This window comes from Strix uralensis, chromosome 8, assembly GCF_047716275.1.
Source record: "Strix uralensis isolate ZFMK-TIS-50842 chromosome 8, bStrUra1, whole genome shotgun sequence".
In the NCBI taxonomy this organism is placed as follows: Eukaryota; Metazoa; Chordata; class Aves; order Strigiformes; family Strigidae; genus Strix; species Strix uralensis.
This window is the reverse complement of record NC_133979.1, coordinates 8,335,550-8,361,675: the sequence shown is the minus strand read 5'-3', so window position 1 is coordinate 8,361,675 and position 26,126 is coordinate 8,335,550. Positions and strand designations below refer to the sequence as shown.

Genomic DNA, 26,126 nt, shown 5'->3' with positions numbered 1-26,126 from the left:
CCACTACTGTTTCTGGAAGTACACGTATGTGTGTGCATGCTCCTCAATATTATGGTATTTTGAAGAATTTTGTCTTGTGTTAAGTACAACCTATCCAGAATGTCAAGCATTAATCTTCAGAAAGATGCACATAAGCTGAGCATGCAAAAATGGGCAAACACACTGCTCAAACTGCAGGACTTGCTATGTTTACAAAAGAAAGCTTTTATACACACTCATCTAAATCTGAGTGGGCAGCCCTGGGAACCTGACCAACATGTTTCTAAGCTTTTAAATGCATTTGTAGTATAGGCAATGATGATACATTTATTTAATAGGTTCATGTATTTAAATAATTGACATTTTCAGCAATAAACATACTTATTTTTCACTTGCACTAAACACTACAAATGTACCTAAAATATTTTTCCATGGACTCTACTGACTGGTCAAATTTGTGCAATCATTGTCTGATGGGAAAACTTACCTTTTCACCAGAACTTCATTATAAATATTTAATGTTGTTTAATCTCAGTGAAAATTTTCATAAAATTGAGCTTCAAATACAGTTTGAGACTCCTTTCATCATTCAACATACACCTATGACCCTTTTAATCAGAATAAGGTGTTTGCAGAGAGTAGACAATATATGTGTCTATAAGTCTTGAGCATGTACAAAGCAAATCTTAAGTGAGATAAAGGGTGTAAAGGTATTTGAGGATAGTTTCTTAATTAATAAAAATGAAGTCATCAAGGTGGAAGCCTTCCTATATTTCTGCATTTTCTTTGTGACTACACTTCTTTTTTTACAGTAAAGCATAATTTTACGTTAATCTCCTTCTGCTTGGTTTACGTGTTCAAAGCATAAAAATACAATAAAAAGGGGAAATGCAGTTCATTTACAGTTTGGTGCTGAGGGATGTATCACCCATAGTGCTCAAGCCGTAAGCACTAAGAATTTCTTAGTGAGGCCATTAGTGTATACAGTGCACACCAGTTTCTTCTTTCTAATGCCTGTGATACTGGCTACAGTGGCTTCACAGGTATTGTAAAAAAGACACTAGCTTTAACTGGATGACTCACCAACACCTCATTGCCTAAAATAATTAACATGAAGCTACATTTGAAAGTGAAGGCCAGTAATAATATTTTTTCTTAATGATACATATTTTCTTCTTTAGAAATACATGGTGCAGTGGGCTGATTCTCATTACACCAGCAAAGAATGAGGGTAGCTACAACACAGAAGTCAGTTTGTGGGGACAGTGCAAGATAATATAGAATAAAGAACTAAAGGCATGGATTTTCACCTTCTACAAACTTTGAAATTTTGCTCATGTAAATATAAAATGGAATCTATATAAAGATGTTTTAAAAATATGAAAGGACTGTGTGCTCATTGTATAAGGCTCTAATACATAATTCCTTAATTCTTTAATAGCCAAAACAGAATAAAGAAAGCAGTTGGCTTCCTAACTTTTCGCAGATAAGATGCCAGCAGGGATGAAAATATCCATGAAAATCATTAATATTTCCCTTCAATTCTCTTCAATTAAAAGAGACATTTTTTGAAAACTTTTGATAACTGCATTTTCAAAAATAAAGATTAAATTCAAAACGCTTTTTGTGACAATATTTTTAAGGATTATACAAATCTCCTTCCAAAGGAACAGCATATTTCTTTAAGAATAGGAGGTACTTCTGTGAATATCTTCTAACCTTATACATTTTTACCTTTTTAGAAGGAAGATTTTTTTTTTTCAAAACTTAAGATGCTTATTTTTTACCATGAAAAAAATCTACACAAATAAGGCTGACCATAGCATGTGCTTTTTGATTATTCTCTTTACTCCAAATATATTAATATTTTTTCCAAGAGAACTGCTCAATATTGGTAATAACATTTTTTAAAAATCAACCTAATACAACAATGAATCCTGAATAAATGTCTATCTTTTCCCCAATATATTTAGAATGATGCAATAAACATGCAGGATATTTCAAGTGCTCCTGATCAGGTAAATTCCTAATAAAAGAACATGATATGTAATGCTCAGCTTGTCTTGGTAAAATCATATGATTTTAACAAAGATGGACCTTGTTTATATTGAAAACTATAGTGGCTTACATATAAGTAAGACTATAAAACAATTTTTAAAAGTACAAAACCTTATGTAGAAATTCTTAATTGAATTTATGCCTCACATAAATCAAGTCTACACTGAATTATATAAATAAATTTTTAAATCAGACTGTGAACACAAAGTTGTATACTGGTTTAACTAAACTACCTTTTCAAACCAACTAAAGTAAAACAAGTACAAAGTTGGATTCAGGCTGTACCCTAGTACTCTTTCAGCCAAGCAAGCACACAGAAAGCAAAAGTCATGTAAGCTTGCCTTTCTACATTACAATTGCATTTCAGCCTTGATCAATGAGATCCCAGCTCTAACAGACTTAATTTTCATTTTTAAAAGGCAAAATGCTGTATACTATGTGAGGTCTGACCAGACAGGCTCTCAGAAGAGAATGCCAGATACCTTTTCATTTTTGAACTAGCATTATCAACAGCTGCATGTTTATACCCAAATAAAATGCTAAATTAACTAGTTTATTTACACATGTTGATATGTGTGTATACCAATGCACACACTGTAGCTATGGATAATCAAAATACCCATCTTAAGAGAACTGTGAATACAAGCTTTACTTAGGAGAGCAGCATAATTTACCCTCTAAACAACTTCATATAGTCAGAGGTAATAAAGTTAAAAACAAAGAAATAATAAAATGCTTTTTGCAGTGATACCTCACTAGAAATGAAGATTATAAAGGCCAAGAAATTTCCAGTCAGGACAAAAGGCTTTTTAAATCTGTTAAATCTTTTGTTGTGCTTGTGATTACAGGTTGAAATGATTGATTTTCCTCTATGACGGTATCTTAAATTGTGTGTCACACAGTCAAAATTTAAAGCTTGATAGGTCCACAGTACAATTTTAAAATCATTCAAAGAAGCTCAAAATTTAATTAACAAAAACATTAGACCAATTAACACTAAATGGTAGTATAAAATATTAAGGTAAAACATGTATTAGTGTGACATTTGCATTTTTATGAAGTATGAATCACAAAGAAATAAAAACTGCTGCTAAATTTCAGTTAAGTCCCTTTTAAAAATCTTGTTTCCATGGCAATACTGAGAGTAAGTTTTCAGAGGATGTAAGATATGGATTTTTTATTTAAAAAAAAAAAAAAACAGTTTAAATGAGAAATAGCAACATCATGGCCTCTTTTCAATTTTCTAATATGCCTGAGAGGCACAGAAAATAAGTCACCAAGACATCAATGCCAGGATGAATGCAGGAGGACAGACCCCTACTTATTCTACTGTTTTGCAGTGTGCTTCTAAACAAGCACATTCACCAGTATAATTCTGCTGCAAACACACTAATTGTTAAACAGTCAACAGTATTTTTGCAATCTAAAAGCCCAGTAGTGCCCATTCAATCAGGAAAGCTTAATAACAACAACACTCATTATCGAGATGAGCTGAAATTCTACTACAAAGGCTACCTATGACAAAAGTAACCAAGTGATTCTTCTTTTACATTCCAGATCTAAGAAAAGTTGTTCAAGTCTCTAATGAGTAATCAGGGATTGAGGTTTCTAGGCTACAAAAATCCTGTTGTGGCAAAAAAGGCAGAAACCTAACACCCAAATCAATACTGTATTACTCTCTCCACAGGCAAGAGCTGCTGGGTCAGGGAAATCATGAAAAATTCATAGTGAAGGTGGTCAAGTCATCCATAAGATGGAGAAAATAATGCTCTATCTAAAGATCCCTTGAGCAATCGAAGACATTTTATAGATTTCACCATGGATAAGTGCTGGTTTGTTTCATCTATGTACCTTAATACTGTTCCTCTCTTATTTCTAACAGTAAATGAGGATGTTTTGGTCTATATTTACTGTCTTTCTTATTTACTTTATTAATTTCTCAGTCTTCGTGCTCCACTGTTGCAATAGCCACCCACAGGAGAATTGAGTCATTCCTTCTAGTAGAAAAAGCGGGTAACACATCTTGGAGGAGTCCTCCATATAAATTCCTCAGCAGGGGTAAGCATAATTCTGGGTAACAGAAAAAGTTAAAAAATGTCCTGCTCCTTTCTGTGACATCACTTCTCCAAAGGGGCACAAGCAACAGGCCGCCTTCATCTTTTATGAAGTCTAAACTCTCAAGCATAAAAAAGAAAGATACAATTTTATTTCATATAAGGGTAATAGGAGGAAAACAAGTGTTTAAACAACTGCATGTGGAAAGCCGAAGAAACAAAGATTTGTGCATGATTAATAACTCAGTTTACACATCTTCATTCTTCCTGCAGCATCAAATTCATATCTAACAAAGCAACAGTAAAAAAAGTAAAATAGCGAAGAAGGTCCCCCTGCACAGTATATATTAAAGTAAATAATAAAAAGGAACTCTAACAATAGCAAGAAATGATAGAAATCTAACTGCCAGATAGCATGACACATTGCTTTCTAAAGCTTCATAAACACTTCTGAAAATTCTACAAAGGTGCATTCTTCCACGATGCACAGAAATCCAAAGCTTTCCAGTAGGATGAGCTGCACAGTTATTCCACACCTGTACAAGATTTAAACATTCTGTGATTCAAGACACAAGACACTTTGTAGAAAATTGATATAGTCATGATTAAATCTGTTAATTAGATACACAGTGTTAGAAAGACCCTGCATCTCTCTGCCATTGAGGAAAAAGAGTCAAATTAAGGATGAAAACCACTAGTCCATTCTGTCAGTTGTCTGTATGATGCAGCACTATCTCCTGTTTAATATTAGCAATTCCTACCTAGTGAGATATTTAAGAAATGTTGGATTTTTTATCATATTAAAAAAATACTATTCACCTGTGAATGCAACTGTCCCAGTATATTGTCTTTCCAGATACGCATTAGATTCAGTCATCCCCAAGTTCTTGGAATAATCTAGAAAACCATGACCACAGGGGCAAGACACGTTCTCTCTTAGACTTGAATGTACTGGATGTTCATCTAGAACATTTATAAATATTTGACCTTATCACATAATGCCGATCAAAGACTCAGAAAGCAATACCTTCAATCATGTGTATTTCAGCTTTTTTTTTTTTTTTTTAATTTATGAGAATTAGGGAAGAATATCCAGAGCTAAAAGATGGAAAAAGTTAATTTGGACATTAGTGGGAACTTAGGAAAAGCATGTTACCTAGCTAAAACTGTACAGAAATGTCTAAAAGTAGTTCAATCTCTTCACTACCATTGTACCCAAACATATTCATTAGACACAATATGCCAAGGTTCTAAGTAATTTAAAAATCTGGTTCCTTTTTCTAAAGTGGGATGGTCTTTCAGCAATAATTTCATCTTCCAAGTACTAAATAACTTCTGAAAATGAAAACATTTTCTATATTTTTTATATTCTTGCTCTGCTAATGGAAGTGGCTATGCAAAGTTGTCATCTTCTTAATCTTAGATCAGTCCCTTTTGTATAGTTAATGACATTCTTACTTTTGAGAAAAATCAGAATCTACCATTTCTTGCTTTCTCTACAGAGGGGGCACTGTAGGCGTCTACCTTTAGGAATTACCAACAGAATTCCCCTCTAATTTTCACATTCCCATTAGTGAAGAATGAGTCCAAGCTTCAGTTCTCTGTCTCCCAGTTAGACCACACTAGCTGTTAGAATAAGCAAAAGTAAATTATTAGAGATGTCACACTCAGTGTGTTGTACTTTACCATCTTAACAGAATGCCAGGTTCTCCTGTTTCTGATTTTTACGATACATGTAGCATGTTTTCTTTAGACGTACTCTGTAAAAACTGTCTAGTGTTTGCTACTCATCACATTTAGTTAGACCATAAAAACTGTGGATGTGGGACCACCTTTGTCTTCCTTGCTTGTGTTTCAATTGAGCCTTGGTTCTTGACATTGTCATCTAGACTATTCCAGTGATTAGTGTGAATCTCACAGGATAGGTCAGTTGTCCCCTCAGTCCATGTCAGGATTCAACTGGTTTTGTTTTCCATCTAAAATGACTTTCAAATATGAAGACAGTAAAAGGGATGTCTAAGATACCCAATGTATTAAAAAAAAAAATATATGAAGTAGGAAGATTTCACATATACAGTGAATAATAAATATTATATTTTTCATTAGAAAAGCATTTTAAGTATTTGGCACATATCCAAAACATGATTTGTAGAACTAAGCCATGAACATCATTTATAAGGGAGCCATCAGTACGTGCCTTTATTCTTTGATATTTCTTTGATACTTTTGCCTCATATTACTTGTGTTAAGGCATCTATCGTATTTACAATTTCTGAGAGAAAAATTAATTACTGACAGAAGCTCTTCTCCTAGGAGGATCACAGAAGAAAAGTACTGCATTTATGGGTGGTGAATCCCCTGTATTTTCTCAGAATTGACATAGGAACACGAACGCAGAGAGCTGGGATCTAAACTAGAACAGAAAGAATCTGCCTCTCCTACTTTCTTTATTGGAGACAATAAAAACAGTGTCAAAGATACTTACTTTTAAATGCCTCATAATGCTCAGATATTTGCAGCATATACTACAATTACTCCATTGTTGCATGTTGTTCCATTATCACTGCAGGAAGCTCTAAAGTTTTATGGAATCTTATTTGAAAATACATGACAATGTATAGAGATTGGTGCAAAGGAGTATAAGGGCCAATTTTTCAAGGTGCTAATAGTACTGAAATCTCACTAAAGTCAATGTAAACGGGTTATTTTGCACTTCTCAGAAAATGTTTGAAAGGAGGGAGTCCATAACAGGGACCTTGTAAAATCACCTGTGGCACCTGTATTCCCCTAGCAGAGTATATATCAGTGCAGAAAGCAGAGAAGGTTATTATGAAGTAGAAGGGTGCAATCAGTTGCAAGGAAGAACTAAATGATTATTGGTATCATGTAGTATGATCAGGCAGTATGTATTTGGGATATATGCCGATATCAAAGAAGAATGCACATTAATATATATCACCAATATATTGCTGGATGAAAAATAGCAGTCAACCAGATTTACCAATGATTGCATCTGAACATTTAAGTTTCTTTTTGGACATTACGTTGAACATTCAATGTATTAAGGTTTTCCCAAAAATATTTCCTAAATTTAACACGTTATGATTCAGTAAGTTCAAAAAACAGCACAGCTTTCTAAAGACTGACACAAAGTGTCATGAATGACAACATTCCTGGATTTTCCAGTATTTCACTATATATGAATTAATCTTTTCACCTAAGTGAGTACAGAGACATGTTACCTTGATGAGATGAGAGTACTAGAAAATATGTATCTTTGTGAAGCTCTGATACTTCAGTGAGAGCCCTGCACAGGGCTGAAGTATTAATTTTTCAGTGTTCTCTATTGCTATCAGCTGAACTCTGTACTGATACCAGAGCAAGCTAGCTTGTGGCGAGGGAACTTCCTTGTGCTTGTTCTGTCTACCTCATCTAGAAGTTTCTATTTACATTGCTTAGGTCACAAGTTCTCTGGCTTAACATATTTACAAGAGTAGCACAAAAGATTTCCATTTGTCTTATTTTAACTTATGGGCATTTATTATTTATTAGTACTAACACAGTTATTTGTGTGGTGGACCGATTTTTTCTTTTTGTTCTTACACACATTTCTGCCCACAGAAGTGCTCTGAAATACTTTGTTCTGAGACATTCTTGTAATAGCATGTCGATACAAAAATATAACAGTTTCATTAGAAAAGAATGAATGATTGGAAAAAGGAATACATAAATTTAAATAAACAGAATTAGTGTGACTTATGCAAAGATAAAGCTAGTCCCTAGGAACATGTTAAAAACTTTGCATTTGTTCTTGTTAATTATATACTTCATCTTCAAAAACAGGCAAAAATGCAGAATATTTTTCATCCATTTCCCAAATATATAGTGCATCTTTTAATAAAATAATCTTGGGGTTTAGTAGAATACATTTTACAACCTGATAAGCATTACATTACCTTGGAAAGTAAAATGGCTGTATCGCTTACTATGCTCCTATCATTTAATATAATATCTGTAACAGCCTGCATGTTCTCACAATATTCTAACTTTACATTACTACAAAACACAATTTTATAAATTGTAAAGGTCTGTACAAACAGGAATGTATTTTAATACAGAAAACTTGACACTATCACTGCACTTTTCTTCAAAAATATTCATTCCTTTCTTTGACATTTTTTTGGCTTACACAACAGGGTGCCAAACATTTGTGACAGCTTACAATAGAAAAACAATATTGCTTTTAGTTAACAATGTTAGCTATGAATATATATTGACAGCATTTTCACTGCAGATTTGCTGCCAACATAATACAAAGCAAATAGCATTCAATATGTTGGAACACTCAGGGGAATTAAAGAGTTTCAAAAACAAATTTATGGCATTAGGTGCTGAATGCTAAATCTAATGAAAATGCAAATTCAGAAGCATCTCCCGCACATACTTCATGCAAAGGAATACAGTTTGGCAAAGTCATAAAATTAAGATTGTTTAAGTCAGGAGAAAATTATGTTAAAATGCCTCTGCTTGTTTGGCTTTTTATAAAGCCAGTTTTACCACAAAGATTAATACTTTTCCCAAAGTCTTTCTGCTTTATTTCCTTGAAGTACATTAGAGACAGATCATAAAAAAATCTGAATTCCAAATGCTCCCAAATGTTTTGAGAAAATACAAATACATAGGTGTATAATTTTAATATTTGTAACTTTACTACTAACCATATACAACCACAAGAATCACTGTTCCCTTGAAAGAACAGAAGCTGAATTTTGCTTCCAAGTCTGTATGCTTATTATTACATATAGAACAAGCAAAGCAGTGGATAGAAATTATTATTTAAATCTTATTAAAACACAGTAATATACAGCAATGTTGTAGTGTCATCTCCTATATATTAAAACATATTTGTTAAACCAAGCATTTATTGACAGTACTTTATAAGTGACATGACATTAATAGTTTTTAAACCATTTACAAAACAAATTAATGTAGGTTAACAATACCGCACTGCCAAGAAAGCAAAATTTGTTCAGATTCTGTAGCTGTTGAATGTAAGTTGCTATGAATTCTTAGATGAACTTGATATTTATTAGCACTCATCTATATCAAGTAGTTCAACACTGATATCTAACAGTGCTTGCAAGACATAAAAATATTATGAAGGTTTTAAAATAACTTCCTGGATTTCTACTCACATGATCAGTACCAGGTAAAAATACAACTGACCTACAAAGATTGGCATTCCTTTCCAGCGTATTATAGCTGTATTCTTTCTTATTTTCTGATATGGGATATTGCTTTTACCTGGTTGTGTCACATATTTTTAGTTCTTACTTTCACATAAGAAAGACTGTATTTTATTTATTGCATTCTTATATAAAACTTAATGATTTACTTGCAAACTAAATAGACTGACTACACAAGTGACCTTGACTAGCAGAACTGAGGTGAAAGATAGTGTTAATCAAAATGTTTGCAACTGCATGGGTTTGCTTTCTTTTTATTCAAATGGATTTAAGGAAAACTTCTGGTAACTATTTGGGAAAAAAAAACTGCTGTCAGATATTCATGTTTTGTAAAGTTCTTTCCAATTAATGTAAGATCATTCTCTTATTCTCTAATCTCCTAGTAAATGCTCAAAAACCAGAAGTGACTAAGATTTAACAACCGTGACATTTTCTTAGCTAGGTATAAAATTATATATTTTGTGAAAACAAAGTCTTCATATGTTACCCTCCAGTCTGACTGAATTGTTGAAATATATTTTGTACCTTCTAAATAACAAAGAAGGAAAAAAAAAAAAATAAAAGTATCTTATTTGTAGAACAGTATTTGTATTTAACCACTGAAGGGTAAAATTAGTGTAATCCATAATTATCAAACTGACTATAACATTCAACAATTTATGAATTTCAAGTTTATTAGAAAGCTGAATGGAACATATTTTAGGATAAAACTTGGCCATCACACACAGCTTACCGTGAGACTCACACTACTTGCATTATAGAATAGTCTAAGATGCAAAATTATACAGTATTTCCCACTATGGTGAGAGAGACACAACTCTACATTTAGATCCGCAAAGAAAAATCAGGAAATGCAAAGCTTCACTTTTTGCAAAGCTATGAATTTGAAAACATACTTTTTAGCACATCAAGCACAATATGGACCTGTATACTATAAGCATCAAATGAGTTAGTTTTTTTAAAGCTGAAAGACTCTTACACTGGTGAAGATGGAGTAAACACAGTTAATTTGTTAACGTGTACTCTGTATCTTTTCACTGACTGTCAAGGAAATCACATTTTACATTTTTTTCAGTATGTGCTTGGAAAGGATTTCCTAGTAATCTACACTAAATCTCACTGAAGGGTGACAACAGAAATCAATATGTGTCTCTGAAGAATAATCTAGCCAAACATTTACATTTAGAATATTCATTTGTATTTATGCATGAGAAATTCCTGGCAAAAAGAAATTCTCTTCCTGCATACATACAATCTCTTTTTATAGGCCGATTTTTATAATGAGCAGGCTTTAAATCAATAAAATTAATATATATTACCCAAATTAGTTTTGTGATAAAACCAGCTGGAATCCATGTAAAATAACAATTTACCTAGGTAGGTAGCTGTATTAACCTCTGCTTTGAAGAAATTTGTTTGGTCCTTCTGCAGCCATAGGGAAGAGACAACCCACAGGGAACAGTTATTGTAGTTTCATCCTGGCTATTCCAAACCCATGGAATTGCCATTCCACATGCCTGCCAGGAAGGATATTCTGTTTAATCTGGCTATTGAGGCGATTCTACATCTAACACTGGAGGTACTCAGCATCAATGTCAAATTTCCAGGGGCAAGCATTTCCTACCATGAATCCCACAATACTCTGTAGTCCTCTGATGTTGGGATTAGTTTTGCCCGCAGAGTTCACAGAAGATCAGAATACGAACATACAACATGATGCAATGCAAGCAGCAGTCTACTTCCCTGCATCGCCCCTGAATATGACATGGTCTTGCGTTAAAGTATGCAAAGGCATATGAAAACCTCCTAGGAGAATCTGCACACCGGTGTAATATATTACTCACAAAAATTTTAATAAAAGTTTTCTGTGGAACTTCGTGTGAGTTTTCAGAGGGTAATATGAGGACAATGAACACAACCCCCTTCAAAAAAATCATGCTACACAACTAGAAAATTAAATAAGTGTTCTGTAGAGAATCATCATTTCAAGACAAGAAAAGTGCAGTCAGATTTGCCATTCCGATAAAAGTCTGTTACAATGTGAAGGGTTAAGGATCTGAATTCATTGACCTCAATGTTCATTTGGAGGCTATATATATGAAAAGGGCAAAAATGTTGGTAAAAATATTATTCTCAAATTTGAAAATTATAATAAGGAAGTGGTTGTCTAATTTGTTGTCACTTATCTTGGAAAATTATTAGGGAAAAAGGAGACTGATAAACAGAAGCCACAACCCTGCTCAGTGACTGGTTTAGAGAAGACAAATATTTGGGGCAGATTATTTATATTGCTTATACCAAGCTACTAAAAGCTTCAGAAAGATTATCCTTTCAATGACAATGTAAATCCTATTCAACAACACACACCAGATTTAGCAGAAACACATGCAGTTGTTTTAAATCTATACTGAATATGTTCTACTGTATATGCATCCTTTAGTAAAAATAGTAATAAAAACCTCATTTCTACTTGAAAAACCTTCCGAGTTTTAGCTCCTACATAACATAATGCATATTTAGACTAGCATGTTATTCAGTAAAAGATGTCCAAACAAGATGATTTGATGTTGGAATAGTCATCTCAGAACAACCAGAGCAATGTAAGGTAAAATAATTGTCAAGTCAATCTCTAGCTTACACTTTATTGCAGAAATAAATTGAACTCTGATCTAGCTTTTTGACACGTAATTCTGATACTAATGGGTTCAAATCCATTTCTCTTTGCTCTCCTTTCTAACAGGAAGCTTTATGTAATACTGTGTCAGAAATCTACCGGTTACTGGCTAATGTTTCCCTTAAATAAAAAGTCTCTGCCTGTAATGGTATTAACAGCTGCCATCAGTTTACAGTAATGAGCTACAGTTCATCATGGTAGTGCTACTATGAAAATTAGAAGCTTCCATGGAGCTTCTCAATTCACAAAAAAATTATCAGAGCCATCATGAGCAGTGGTATAACAGCAGATATCTTCTGTCTAAGGTTTACAGGCCAGATCCCAAACTGGTATAACTGTACTCAATCATTATAATTGTACACAGTTTATTACACCGTGTTATGTATAAAAAATGCAGCAGTTCTATTTTGAGGGTCAATACATAAACCCAGTGATATTTTTCTTAATTTCTCAAAGCAAAATTTTGCACAGTTATTTTACAGAGTATTTCACAGTTTCTTCAATGGAAAGATTGAAATATTTTTTGCTGGAGGAAACATGATTTAACTATATATACTGTAATATCTTCGGCGACCTGCACAGTGGAGAAGAATCTTCCAGTTTCAATTAACAGTAAAAAAAAAAAAAAAAAAAAGGTAAGTACCTACAAACCACAGCTTTTTCATTTTCTTTGATCCCTTAAAAAATTGAAAATGCCTATCTTAATGCTTGATACCTCCAGAATTCTATAAACTAAACATATAAGCAGTATAGCAATAGAACAAAATATTTGCTTAAGAATAGGATAGAATTTTCTGGGGTATTTAAAGTTGTAATCAATGGGAGATATGCTATCTCATTCTAACATAAAAAAGACAAATGCTACTTTCAGATCGTAATGCCAAAAATTAAAAAATAAAACTTTTTGTACAGAACTAAATTTGATGGGCCATTGTACATCTTGATTTTTCCTAGAAAATATCCTTACCTGCCTTTCAAAATTACTGGTAAATATAGGGTATATCCAGGTTTTTTAAAGCTTCTCTAGGCAGAGATGGGAGGAGTATAGAAGAGGAAACTAAATAGACTAAAATTAACTAACTTGGATAAACTGTATGAGTAAGGGCAAATATTAAGCTTATAGAATCACAAATCAAGTGAGCAGATAAAAATTATTCCCTATTTCTCATAACACAAAAATTATATTAAATATTAACCAGTATAATTAAAAAAGAGAAAAGTTCTTTTAATACAAACTGCATAACTAAGCTGCAGAACTCAGTAATCCAATATCACAGTAAGTATGATCAGATTAGACAAGGATGATACAATTCATAGAGTCCACCTATGCCTGTTAAAAACAACAATCCGGAGGCAACCACTACAATGAAGTTGTTGACTTCTGACAGCCTGTGTCTAATTTAGACTGGTGGGAACTCACAATTCCGTGGTACCACAACACGCAGTGTGTGAAGAATAATTGTCAGGCTGGCCTGCAGGGTACCACACTTTTCCCATAACTTGTGCAGCATGCATAGGTCAGTTCTGCCTATACCATTGACACAGGAACTGAAAGTAAGGATTGTTCTATGCTTTCCTAGTTATTACTAATATTTTTTTAAGCGTCTGCTACTGGTCATCATCCAGATTAGGATACCAGACTAGACAGCTCCTTGATCTGACCTGCTGTGCCATTTCCTTACTTTTACAGTAAAGCCAAAACCAAGACAAGACCAATGAGTGAGAAGATGGACTCAGTTACAGTGGCTGTTGATGGGAGAATGGGAAGAGCAGATGAGAATCTGAGATGCAGGGCAGTCACAGGGAGAATGGCAGTGGATTGCTTTTCACCATCTTTTCATTATCAGACTAGGTCCCTTCAGGGTCACAGGGCAGTTCCAATTCCATGTTCTGGAGCAACCAGCTGTCTCCTGGAACAAACAGTACTGACACTACATGCTTCGAAGAAGGTAAGTTTCCATCTTTTAGTGAGGCAGGTTAGTTCAGTCAAGAGTTACTCATGATTCTCTTGGACAACCCAAGAACAATATGGTTTGGACTCACAAGCCCTGAGTTGCATTTGGGTGCCCAAGACTACTGGCATTAAAAATGAGTTGCTGGATGGCAAACACAAGAATGAATTCACAGTGCCTAAGAGGATTTCTCAAATGTGCAATCTTTTCAACAAAGCATAATAATCCAACATCTTTGCAGCACCTGATGTCCAATTTAGATGGAGGTTATAGGTGCTCAAGAGCAGTGAAAGATTTATCACCCCTCACAGCTTCTTTGCTCCATGTAACAGCTTCCACAGAAGCGAAGTGGAAGGCCCTTATTCCCTATAATATAGCATAACACTAACTTTCAGATATTTGTTTATCCTCTCAGTATTAAATTTCTTATTTTCTATTTCTCATTTTCACCATCAAAATTCAAGTTTTCTCTGCTTTTTCTTTCACTTATTGTAAGGTATGAGATATGTAAAGACACTCTGTGCACAATGACCCAATATTGGGTTCATACATTAAAATCACAGGCAGTATAAAACAATAATGAAGGAAATGTGTTACAAGATCTAGATCTCTAGTTCCACCACCAACAGTTAAGAGCAGAACAGGGGATTGCTGGAGCTATATGCTTAATATACTCTACCACAATCAGCAGACAGAATACTGGCTTCTTCACTGCTCTTTCCCAACTAATTCCAAATTACCTCTTATGGAATGTCATTACTATTTCATTCTTAAACTTCTTTGGTGGCAAGAAAAAACACAACTTTCTACAATTTTTCAGCACTAGCTTCTCTTTTTCTGCCCTGTCATTTAAAGAGCAAATGGTTTCCCTCCCCCAGTAACATGAATTAACCTACATATATTTCAGCTTGTTTTTATCTTCAGGTTCCAACAATTTCTGCACAGTATCTCAACCTGCCATGGCTCAAATATAGAATATTGTGCATAAGAAAGATAAAAAAAAATCTAAAAGCAGGAAAGTTTAAAACATTTCATCTTCATCTCTTCAATATATTTTTCTTTTACTTTAGTTCTATGTCCCACATTCTGATGTAAAGACTTTTCAGTAATAAAAGCAGAATGAAACCAAATTTGCATGGCAGACAATTAACACTGGAACAAAAAAAGGGGTATTTAATCATAAATGAAAAAGTTTTTAAATTGAAAGAAAAGTAAGCATGTCACATCACTGACATCAAGATCATCATAGTGCTGATTTTGTTTATGGCATTTATAATGTATTTTTGACATTTTGAGTGACAGATGCCACCATAATAGGAAATGAAACACACCTGGCCATTAGTTTCTTGTAAGCAAAAGCCAGTGTTAAATCTAAAACATACAGTATGTATGCAATAATTACCAAACACTGACATCTAAAATGTTCTCAGAGACACCTGGAACAGAAAAAGTTTATGAATTTAACACTGTCTTGCCAAGACAGAATATTTCATCAGGACAGTAGTTGTTTTGCTAATGCTGAATATTGTCTATGTTTACTAACCTATCTTTATTCATTACTTTTTTAAAGGATGATACATGTCATGACAGCTTTGGATAATGTCATGGAGATGCACACTATATTGCACTTACCAAAGCTTCACATGCATCCTCAATCTATTCCAAGCACAACTGAATTATTGATCCAAAATAAAATTATACGTACTTGAAAGGATTCCAACTTGGAAGAATCATCATTTATAAATCTAATTTTATACATGACCAATATAGGCACAAGTTTCCAAAATGGCAAAATTATTTTTCTTCAAAACTGCAGTATGTTCAATTGATTTTTCTTTTTTTAAATGTTGAGACGAACATGCAATCTATTTTAAATGTCATCACTTTGTTTCTTATTTAATTAACATTTCATATGGCTTCCTCAGTAAATAAATAATTACTTCAATCAGTATACATATCATCTAACCCTATGCACTTTTGACTTACAATAAAATTGTATCACTTTTCAACATAGAGATCAGTGAAACTACTTTTTAAAAGTTCAAAGGCTCCTTTGAAATAATCCATCATGGTTTTTAATACACATTTCAGACAATTCAAGCCCTTCCCTTATAAAAAGTAATGGATCCATATTACCACATGCTATTCTTACAAAATTTGCATCACAAATGTGGCTCCACCAATCTTTCTTCCATTTTTTTTCAAGTTGAATGGTGTGTGCTATATGAAAAAATAGTCTACTTACGCTGTAGTAATGGCAGTTACTGTAAAAGATATTGTCCAAATGCCCTCAACACAGCCTCTCATGTTTTCAAGGCAGACAGATATATTTGTATGCACATATGTATATATAAAATACACATACACACTCAAATATAGCTTTAAGGAACTTGGCCGGTGCAGTACATGCAGTGCAACATTGCAGCATACAGTGATGCCATCAAACTAAACAAAACCAGAAAGTCCAGATTTTTGCTCCTTCTAGATTCTGAAATACACATTCCAAAGGACACCAATACATAACTCTTATTTGCCTCAACTGTTGTCATATTTGCTAGTAAAGACTAGGGAATTTTCAGTGAAAGCATTCTCTAATTCAGATTAAATTTATTTACCTGCATAAGAAACTGATTTTTCCTGACGAAAATGTTTCAAGAGAGCTTTGCTTCCTTTTTAATTGTGCTTAGAAAAAGAATTACAACTTCAACACTTCTGAAGTATATGTCTTTCTCCAAGGCAAAATAAAACAGTGAATGATAATGACTGATAAGCCCAGTGGTCTTAGATGAATGTCAAAATCTTGACCCAGTGCACCCACAAGAACTGAAACCCACTATTTGGTATCTAAGAACAAAGGAAAAACATCATTCAGATATGAAATAAATAAAACTTTTATACTGATTTAATTAAATCAATACTAAAATTACAGTAAGCCATGAATTAAAAGTTATAACAGTGATGTTACTTACAGCTTCATCTTAAAGTCATAATCACAATGTGAGCTGGAAACATGGGATGACAAAAACAATTTAACACTTTATGGCTTTGGGGGAATGGTCCAAGTGCTTTCAAGACACAGATGCAAATTCAGATGTCACTATTGACTGAAGGAACTCAATTTCAAACACATGAGCTAGCAAAGAATACATACAAACATGGACTTGAAGAAAGAGGAGCTGAGACCCTTCATCACTGAGAGTTAACAAACACATTAAAATTAATTTAGTTTTACTCAACCAAATAGATGAACAGCAGCATGAAGGCAGAGCCTGGTAATTCAAACTACGTCAGTTTGATACTTAGGGTAGACTTTGACATCTGTAGAACAGACCAGATTTCCTGGAAAACTGTCATTTAATATCTCCACTCCAACTGACATACATAAAGTCATAGCAGAGATAAAACTGAAAAGTATCCACAGTGTTTCGCAGAGATGCCAGATACAGAAAATATCACTGAGGAACAGGAACTTAAATAAATACTAACAAATAGATGCTTATTTGAGAACTGCTAAATAGATTCGTAACTTTTGTTTAGGGAAGTAGAAAGCCTAGGGAGGGAAGAAAAAAAAAATTCAGACAGAGGTCGGTACAGAAAAGTATCCACAAAACTCTCTCTTTCCAGACTTACATGTATTTCTTGGTATTTTCATACCATCTATGCTAAACAAAATGCATTCTTCTCAGATTGCTTAGAAGCACTGATTCATGAGACTATTGTAAGAGACTACTACCAGGTAGTCACCTGATACTTGTTTTAGAACTGTTCCTGTCTTTTGACAGGATAAAGTCAGTTAGAAAGAAGCTTCAAGCGTTCAGATGCTCAAATCTCAAAGCTTTCTAGTCCAAAAACACATTTTCTTTTTAGTATTGGAGATTCTTATTCCTGCCAAAAATAAAGCTTTAAACTACCCACCCATAAAACTTTGCATGAAATTTAAATATAAATATTTAATTTTCTTTGGTAGTAGATCAATCCAGCAGCAGAGATAAATTTAAAACTCACCCATTCTGGTACGTTGTTACATTTATATTACCCTCTGTTTATTTGCATGAAGTTTTTCTTTTATGTCTACATCCATGTTTTACATTACTTGCAGTAAGAGTAATAGATATAAATTTCTGCCACAAAGTTTTCATACAAAATGGAATTGCATTTTAATTGTTTACTATTTAATAAGCACATAAAAAGAGAGGAAAGGAAATCGGCAAGTATGTACATTTTCTATAAACAGCAAATTTAAAACACTGTACCTTTTTGTACAATAAATGTTATAAAATGCTAGATATCAAGCTTTTAAAAGCTAACCAAAATCCTTCTTTAAAACCAGATTTATAAGAGCAACATAAATTTAAAGGTTATCTTTTCAGCAACACAGACCTTGTTTTAATGCTTTAAAGCATCTGATTTGGAACCAAACAATATCACACCACTCTTAATCTGAGTCCCAGTAAAACTCTGATGTGTTACACTGCAATGGTTGTATGGAGAACAAAAATCAGACCATATAAGTATTCTTCATAATCTAGTTCTTATACATATTATATTCAGAGATGTCAGTGAAACCGTCTAAGATGATGGCTTTGTTCAGATTGCATACTAGTTCTATATGCTTATTTGCTATAAACTTTCAAATTTCAATATCTAAATTTTAATTCATTAAATGTGATTGGATAGGCAGTGCATAGGTATCAGTAACCTTTACCTTTAACCTCTTAAAATTAGATGTTTTTCAAGAAAAGTATCAGAAGTGAGGAAACAAAATACATTTATATGACAAAACAAAACTGGTACATGAAAAAGATTAGGTTTCGTCTACCTGTGTAAAGGGTGAATAAAATACCAAAATACAGGAAGAGTTAGAGATCTCCTCCTAGCACACTAAAAATTAACATAAGAAGAGCACATAAAGATGGATAACAGCTGAGGTCTCCCTAAACAGGCAAAATTCAAATAATCTAGTGATTCTGCTCGTAAATTATTATAAAGAGCTATTTAGAGAGATTACGGGAACTGACCAGAAGAGGATTAATAAATCATTAATGCAAATATTCACCAATTAATGATTTATGCCTAATTTAGTAATAAGGTATATGTAATGAAATGCACTACAGAAAATACATATTTCAGATTGGTTAGGAAATGTCGCAGGTTAAAAAATGCTTTATAGAAGTCTTGAAAATTTCAGAACTGTACTCCTTCATAAAAACATACATGCTTTTATGCCCGCATTTTCCAAAGCTAGGTAAATGCAATATAGCCTTTAACGCACAGTAAAGAAAATATCTGTTTTCTCAAATGAGAAACTGGAAAGACTATAAGATGTTATAATGCATCTTGATACCAGTAACTTAAATCACCAAATGATAGTAGAGTGAAGAAGTCTGCTTAAGAAGAAGAAAGTAAAAAGATAGCCTGTTTCCAACTTCAGACTGCTTTTCATGTCATCCTTACTCCATCTTACTTTGGAGGTAGCTTCTGCAGGAATTAACTGCACGAGTGCTTAGGCCAGAAAAAGAGGTTGAGTACTTCAAATCATGCATGTTTTTCTTTTCTTCCCCCCTACTCCTTCAAAATGTATCAATTGGCCTAATAAAAGACATTACGTCTCCCCATACACATATCATTCATATTTTTATACAATCGCAGCTGTAACATCACAAAGAAGCAGTTGTCCGCTAAGAATCATCAGATTGTTTTAGGACAGTAATAAGAGGCCTGAACAACCTATAAAATCCAATCCCAATAATAAATAGTTCCTGAAAATCTAATCAATTAAAGACAACAGAGCTTTCACAGCCTTTTTATTTTACAAAACAGTGTAGGACAAAAAAGAGAAAACTCTATAATGAGAGCTCCATGCATTTATACTAATGTCCAGCTATGATATTATCGGTCTTACCTTGGCATCCTGTTTAAATTTCTGAAGAATAGGCTATCCTTTTTCCCGATCCATACACATATACAACAAAAACCCCTCAAAAAACTTGAGTCAAAATTCTAGCTTCAGTTCAACTGCAGCTGAAGTAATAGAGAGAATGCCTTTGAAGTAAATAACATTTGGTTCTTTGATTTTAACCTCAATCTGGATTGATTTATTAACTGTAAGTAATGATCAAATCCTAGCTGCCAAACACCCATTCTTCTCCTCTATCCTTCTTGGTATATTTTGTCAGTACCTTTGTGATGAAGAACTCCAAATGTGTTTATCAACACTTACAGAACAAAATTTGGCACTATTAGGAAACCCCTTCTGTTGGAAATTCTTTTTTTAATCTCAGTGAAAATACCATTTCTGAACATGATTCATCAGACAGCAGAGTTGTTCAGGGTACATACACATACAGAATATATCAGGCAGCCTAGATGTGCATTACTTATTGGTATAATATGGTTGCTGTTTGTTAGAGTAATTAAAATCCTCACAGATATTCTTAATCCTTATCATTTTGTTGTATTCAACTCATCTCTTCTCAAATTCCTCAAAAGTAAATTTTCCAGGACAGAGATCATCTTCTTCTAGTGTGGCTACAGTGTCTGGAACGGTGAGTGTCAACTACTTGAGTAGAATTTCTGGCTATGGCTCCTTTTTACCTGTAAAATCCTCCAATATTGGTATACTAGCATATTTTTATAATTTATCACACGTACACACATTTCTTTTTTTCCCCCAAATCTCACATGAATCACTGTTGCTACTAACACTTTTAAAGACATTCTAGCTCAGAAGTAATCATGCACCTGAAGCACTGTCTATTTAAAATACTTGAAACGCGATTTGGAGATGACATTTGTTCATCCAATTTCCGGTTCCACAGAGAAGGAATTTAGCAAAACTGTAGACAGTGTTGTAAGGGCCATGGTTGAAGTTAACAGGAAACAAATCCTGCCCAAGAAAGAGCGTTATCCAGAAATAGACAGCTGCCTGTGACACGTATATAATTAGAGAAATTGGAGGCTTTGCCCATGAGACCATGTGTTCCACAGCAAATCCTATTTCCTTCATTCTCCCTTCCATGGTTATTGTAAGTGTAATCATTGCATGATTATAGTCCTTATGTATAACATATCAGTTTCTTTTTGTTTTTTCCAATATTGGTGTTAATTGAATTCACTGAACAAATGACAAAAAGTCCACAGTTCAGATCTTATCAGACCAACTGTCTTGCAAGTCAGAAACCATATAAAGAGACCAATTGACCAAATTTTACATCTCACAGGTTTCTTACATGATGTTTCTTTTTTCCCATAAATATAAGACATTAGTTATTTCTTTTGATTTTTTTTCCTTGCTAAAAACAATTAAAATAAAACTGACAACATAAAATGCCACATGTAGAAGTCCAAATCATAAGGAGGAAGAAGTTAATTTACCAACTTCCAAGTAAAAAAAAAGTCTACTGGTTCTACTGTAACATAGAGAAGCGAACACCAGAAAGAAAAAAGTTTATTATAAAATTCTAAAAATAATTCTGAGAAGATTAGGGCTCTCACTGCTATGCTACAGAATTTAGCTCTATTACCTGCCCTTGTTACTGAAGCACAACAGTAACCTAAGACATACGTAACAGGAGGAAGGAAACAATCATTCTGAAAAAGACTTATGTATGATAGCAAACAAATTAGGCATGAGTTTCCACAGTGATACAGCAACAAAAGGCTGCTGCAATTTTCAGCTGTCTATACTGAGTAACAGAGCAAAGGGACTAGAGTCCCTTCTCTGTAAGTTGGGATGTTAGCGTACACAGAATTCTCCATTAAATTTTAGTTCCACACCATAAGGAAAATATTGAAGGAACTGGAAGAGTAATAATAATAATAAAAACAAGAAGTTCTGCAAGGTGCAAAACTAAGTGCTATGGATTTGGATTTCATGGTTGGATTCTCTGGTATCTTAAAAATGCAAATTCGAATGAGTGCTTTCTCCTGTGCATCTCCTCTGTGGATTCTCTGATGTTTAATAAGAAATTATCTCATACTATAACCTTTCTGCCAGTGGGAACACAGATGAGTCTCTAGCCCATCTGGCAGCCTGCTTTCCTGAAACTTATAGGAGTTCCTGTCCAGCGGTGTTGAAACTGGCCAAGAGTTAAGAAGCTATTGAGGGCAAAAGGACAGGAGAAAGATCAGCAGCCACACAAAAACCTAGGCTAGCAAGTAGAATGTGTGATCATATAAGCTTTGATTCCCTGGCAAGCTAGGCTAATTATCAAAGGGCTGGAAAGATTCACTTATGTTGAAAGTCCAAAGGCCTCAAAGCAGAAAAAAACTTAAACACTTAAAGGTAAAGTGCTCTATTGGATATAGGGCTGAAAGAACCAAACATGATAGCTAGGCTGAGACACAAATGATGAGGAATGTTGTAATTTACAGAAATATAAATGTTGGCCAAGGATGATGAGGATTTATTTGTATCAAGAGGAGCTATTACTAAGCAGAATTGCAACTGGGAATAGTGGGATTAAATAAAGGAAAGCTTTAGGCTAAAAATCAAGCAACACTGTAAGTGAGATGAGTCTATAGAACAGTTTTGCAGCACAGGAAAGTGGAAGCTCCATGGCTTAAGAAAATTAAAACTGGAATGTAAAAAACTGTTCTCTACAGAACAATAATGCATGGACAGCAAGACTGGCAGGAATGTCTAATAGATCTTTCTTTTCATTTACCACTAGATTAATAACACAAAATACTGCACTAAACATACTGTAAAAACTGCACTACTATCCAGCAGTAGGACTGAAACCTAAATCAGAAATACATACAATACAATCATGTGTTCCTAGTATTTGTATGGCTGTTGTTCTTACACTGTGTCTTTTTCATTCACTTTTTTATCCATTTGCCCACTGTTGGGTGTCTGTGATTGGTATGAAGCAACAGCAAAATAACAGAATGGATGATTTCTAATTCAAGAAATGAAAGGACATTTCTTGTTTTCTCATTATACTATTGAATAAATTTCTTTGTGAGTAAAGGCTTCAGTGTGAAATGTCAAGGAAAACTGGAGATATCCTTATAATGAAAAGAAAATCTTCAACATATATTCAAATCTAAGTAAATAAGGTTGTTTAAGAATCTGAAGTTGAAGGAAGAGGAACAATGAGAAGGAGATGTAATATAGACAATATATAAAACTAATAAAGGTAGCTACTCCTTTTGAGTTCTCATCTAAATGGCTGAAGCCAGACCTAGGATATATAAATGCATAGATCTGCCTTCCTCCCACATCCCCTGTATAATACATCAAAAAAATATATATTATACAGGTAAATATTTATATAGAGTTATTAAAATATCTACTTTTACACATAAAGTGATCAAAGTTACCTGTGTCTTAGTGCAACATTTTTAAGCAATACTGAATGGTATGGGTTTCCTTGTTATTATTTCCTAGTAAAACATAAAAGAAAATAATCAAAATGCACAAACAAGATTACACAGTATGTTTGATGTAGCAATTTCTAACATTCACTTAATATAGCTGAACTGCAATGACTAATACTGCCCATGTCCGCTAGTACAAAGACCTAAAAAAGGTTCCAGACTAGATTACGTTCATGCAGGTCTCATTTTAACGGAAATTGGAGAGATGAAAAAAAGATTACAGGAACACACATTATAAAAACAGACCTCACAAGTCAAACTTAGTAGCGAAACCATTCTCTTTCATGTAGACAACCATGAAAACAAATATCCTGTAAGCACTAGATATATATTGTATCTTTCTACCAGATCTCTTTGCCTCCTTGAGACAGATTCCCATTCATCTCATGACTATATAATTTGATCATAGTTGAGTAAGGCACAGCAGGGGACAGGGTCTGTCTGATAATGTATCAGGCTCCAGGAAGATAGATAAACAATTTCATGATTTCTAGTTGTAACAGCAATGGTACAGTGGTGGATATTAAGATATTAGTCTTGTAGGAATACAAATATCAAGCTTCTGCAGTTTTTTTCTCTTACTAAATATGTTTTTTTTCCATTAAGTGAAAATGACAGTCTGATTGGAGTAAACTAAGACAGAAAGGCAAAATAAAATGCAAGGTACATGTAAAAAGTTGAATTAAATCTTTTTTGTTGTATCAATGTGAAAGTTAGTACACTTTTTTTTTTTGGCTTAGTTTAAGACTAGTTGAAAGTTTCTTTCTCATGGGGTATTTTTACTGCAAAGAAACATTATTTAAAAGTAGGTGAAACATTATTTAAAAGTAGGTAAAACAGTTGCCTATCGAGTTGTTTCACATTTAAACCTCCTCTTTCACAAAGGACACATTGGCAGGCAAATCCTTCTCTAGTACAAGTCACTAGAGCAATGCCTGTTTGCAATGCTACCTCATTGTTCTACATGCATTAAAGGAAGGCTTGAATGATAATATTTGAAGAGCTACGATGGACTTTTTCGTATATTAACACATATATTTTATTTGTATATATGAACAAATATATAGCAGCCATTACTAACACAACTCCCGTTAGGTGGCAAATGTTTTACTGCCTTTGTAATTACTTCCTGTCTCAAACAGCTGAAAAACATGGTGATATGCAGTCATGCTGATACCTGCTTTTACTTATAAAAATTCCAAGGACAAAAATATATTTTATAGCAAATTTTTAATTACAAACCCTGGATATCATCTTTTTTGTTTAAGACAATATATTTTGGAGCAAGCAATCTTTAAAGCTATCATACTATCTAATTTAGTATCACTTACCTGTGATTCTTTTACATTTTCAACAGTGAAGTTGAACCAAACTCGAAAGCGTGGGTTACAGGTATCTGGTCTAATGAACAGGTCATACTCGAACTCTGTGATGTGGTCCACCCGTCCAAGGTTACCTAACAAGAACATGTGAAAAAGAATGCATTTTAATGAATGGCTGATAAACTCTCCAGGAACTACACTGAGAAGTTTTAAAAGCTTCTACCTCTGTTGGTTAAAATATATAAGTATAATAAGCTTTACAACAGTTCAGGATTATTTTTAAAAGATTTAATCATAGTCACAAAATAAAATACATACCATTAAAATACATGCATAGGAATATACCAAAAAGAAGATAACATGGATTTTTATGATTCAATCAAATTGACTTCTTGTTTTCTCTTATCTGAGTATTCCAGTTGTGTCCTAACATCCTTTTAATTGTTTCCTTCTTTTTTTTTTTTTTTTTTCCACTTTTCTGATAATGTCTCTTTTAGCTCCCACCTGTATGGATTTCTTTCTTTCCATTTGCTGCTCATGTTCAAGCACCTCTAAGATTAAAGAGTCCCCAGATTTCCACCTGGCCCCTCCAGCATGTGCTCTCTCCCCACAGATGGGCCAGCCTTCATCTCCTTTGTGATTCGAAAGCTATCTTAGTACTTCTCCTTTACCATTTGCAGCCACTAACACCTCCTTTCAAGGACAGAAACTAGATTTTGCCTCAGCTTTTTCCTGGTGAATTTCATGGAATAATATTTTTAAATATAGTCAGAGCTACATTGTCCCCTATGGCATTATTCAGCAAGCAACCACACTGGCTATAGAAATTAAGTTCAGCACTGGGAAAACCTGCTAAGTGCTTTTAAATTGCTAAATTGGTATTTTTCCTTTGAAGTTTGCCAAGATTTTTAAAGACAGGGTTTAGACTCTCCATTTCATTTATACACTACAAAAATAAGACTTCACATTTTCCTGATCCAACCCAAACCCCATCTCATCAGGTCTTGTAAGACAGGGCCATGCTTTAGGTCACATGTTAAATTATACTTATTTTAAAAAATAGCACTGTAAGATGACCTGGGTTTAGGGTTTCAGATATATTGTGGGGTTTAGATATACATTTTTGGGTTGGATATGTACTGTTGGGTTCAAATAGTTATTTATAACGCTATTTGAGCTAAACAATTCCCTCCTCAGCAAGTCCCATTTCAGTCAACATGACTTTTCATTGGTAACACACTACTCAGTGTGAGCAAAAGTAGCAAAATTTGGCTGATCTGCTGTTCTGGGGTGGAAAAGCAGCAGGAAAAAATATTTTCAACTCTGTTCATCAATATATTTGCAAGATTTTTTCCTTATCCTAAATTGTTTCTGGCTTTACTAATTGAACATTTTTAATCTTCCCTATTTTTAATGTTATCCTCTACTTTCCTACCCACATTCTTCTTTTCGGAAGA

General features: G+C 33.7%; 1 protein-coding gene across 1 annotated transcript in view; it reads right to left on the bottom strand.

Annotated features, from left to right (window-relative positions):
• BEND5 (BEN domain containing 5) overlaps positions 1-26,126 on the bottom strand; it is a 970,982-nt gene that overhangs the window by 896,942 nt on the left and 47,914 nt on the right. The window contains exon 4 of the mRNA XM_074876087.1: positions 24,679-24,803. Within this exon, the coding sequence (XP_074732188.1) occupies positions 24,679-24,803 (125 nt within the window). The remainder of the gene's footprint in view (positions 1-24,678; positions 24,804-26,126) is intronic.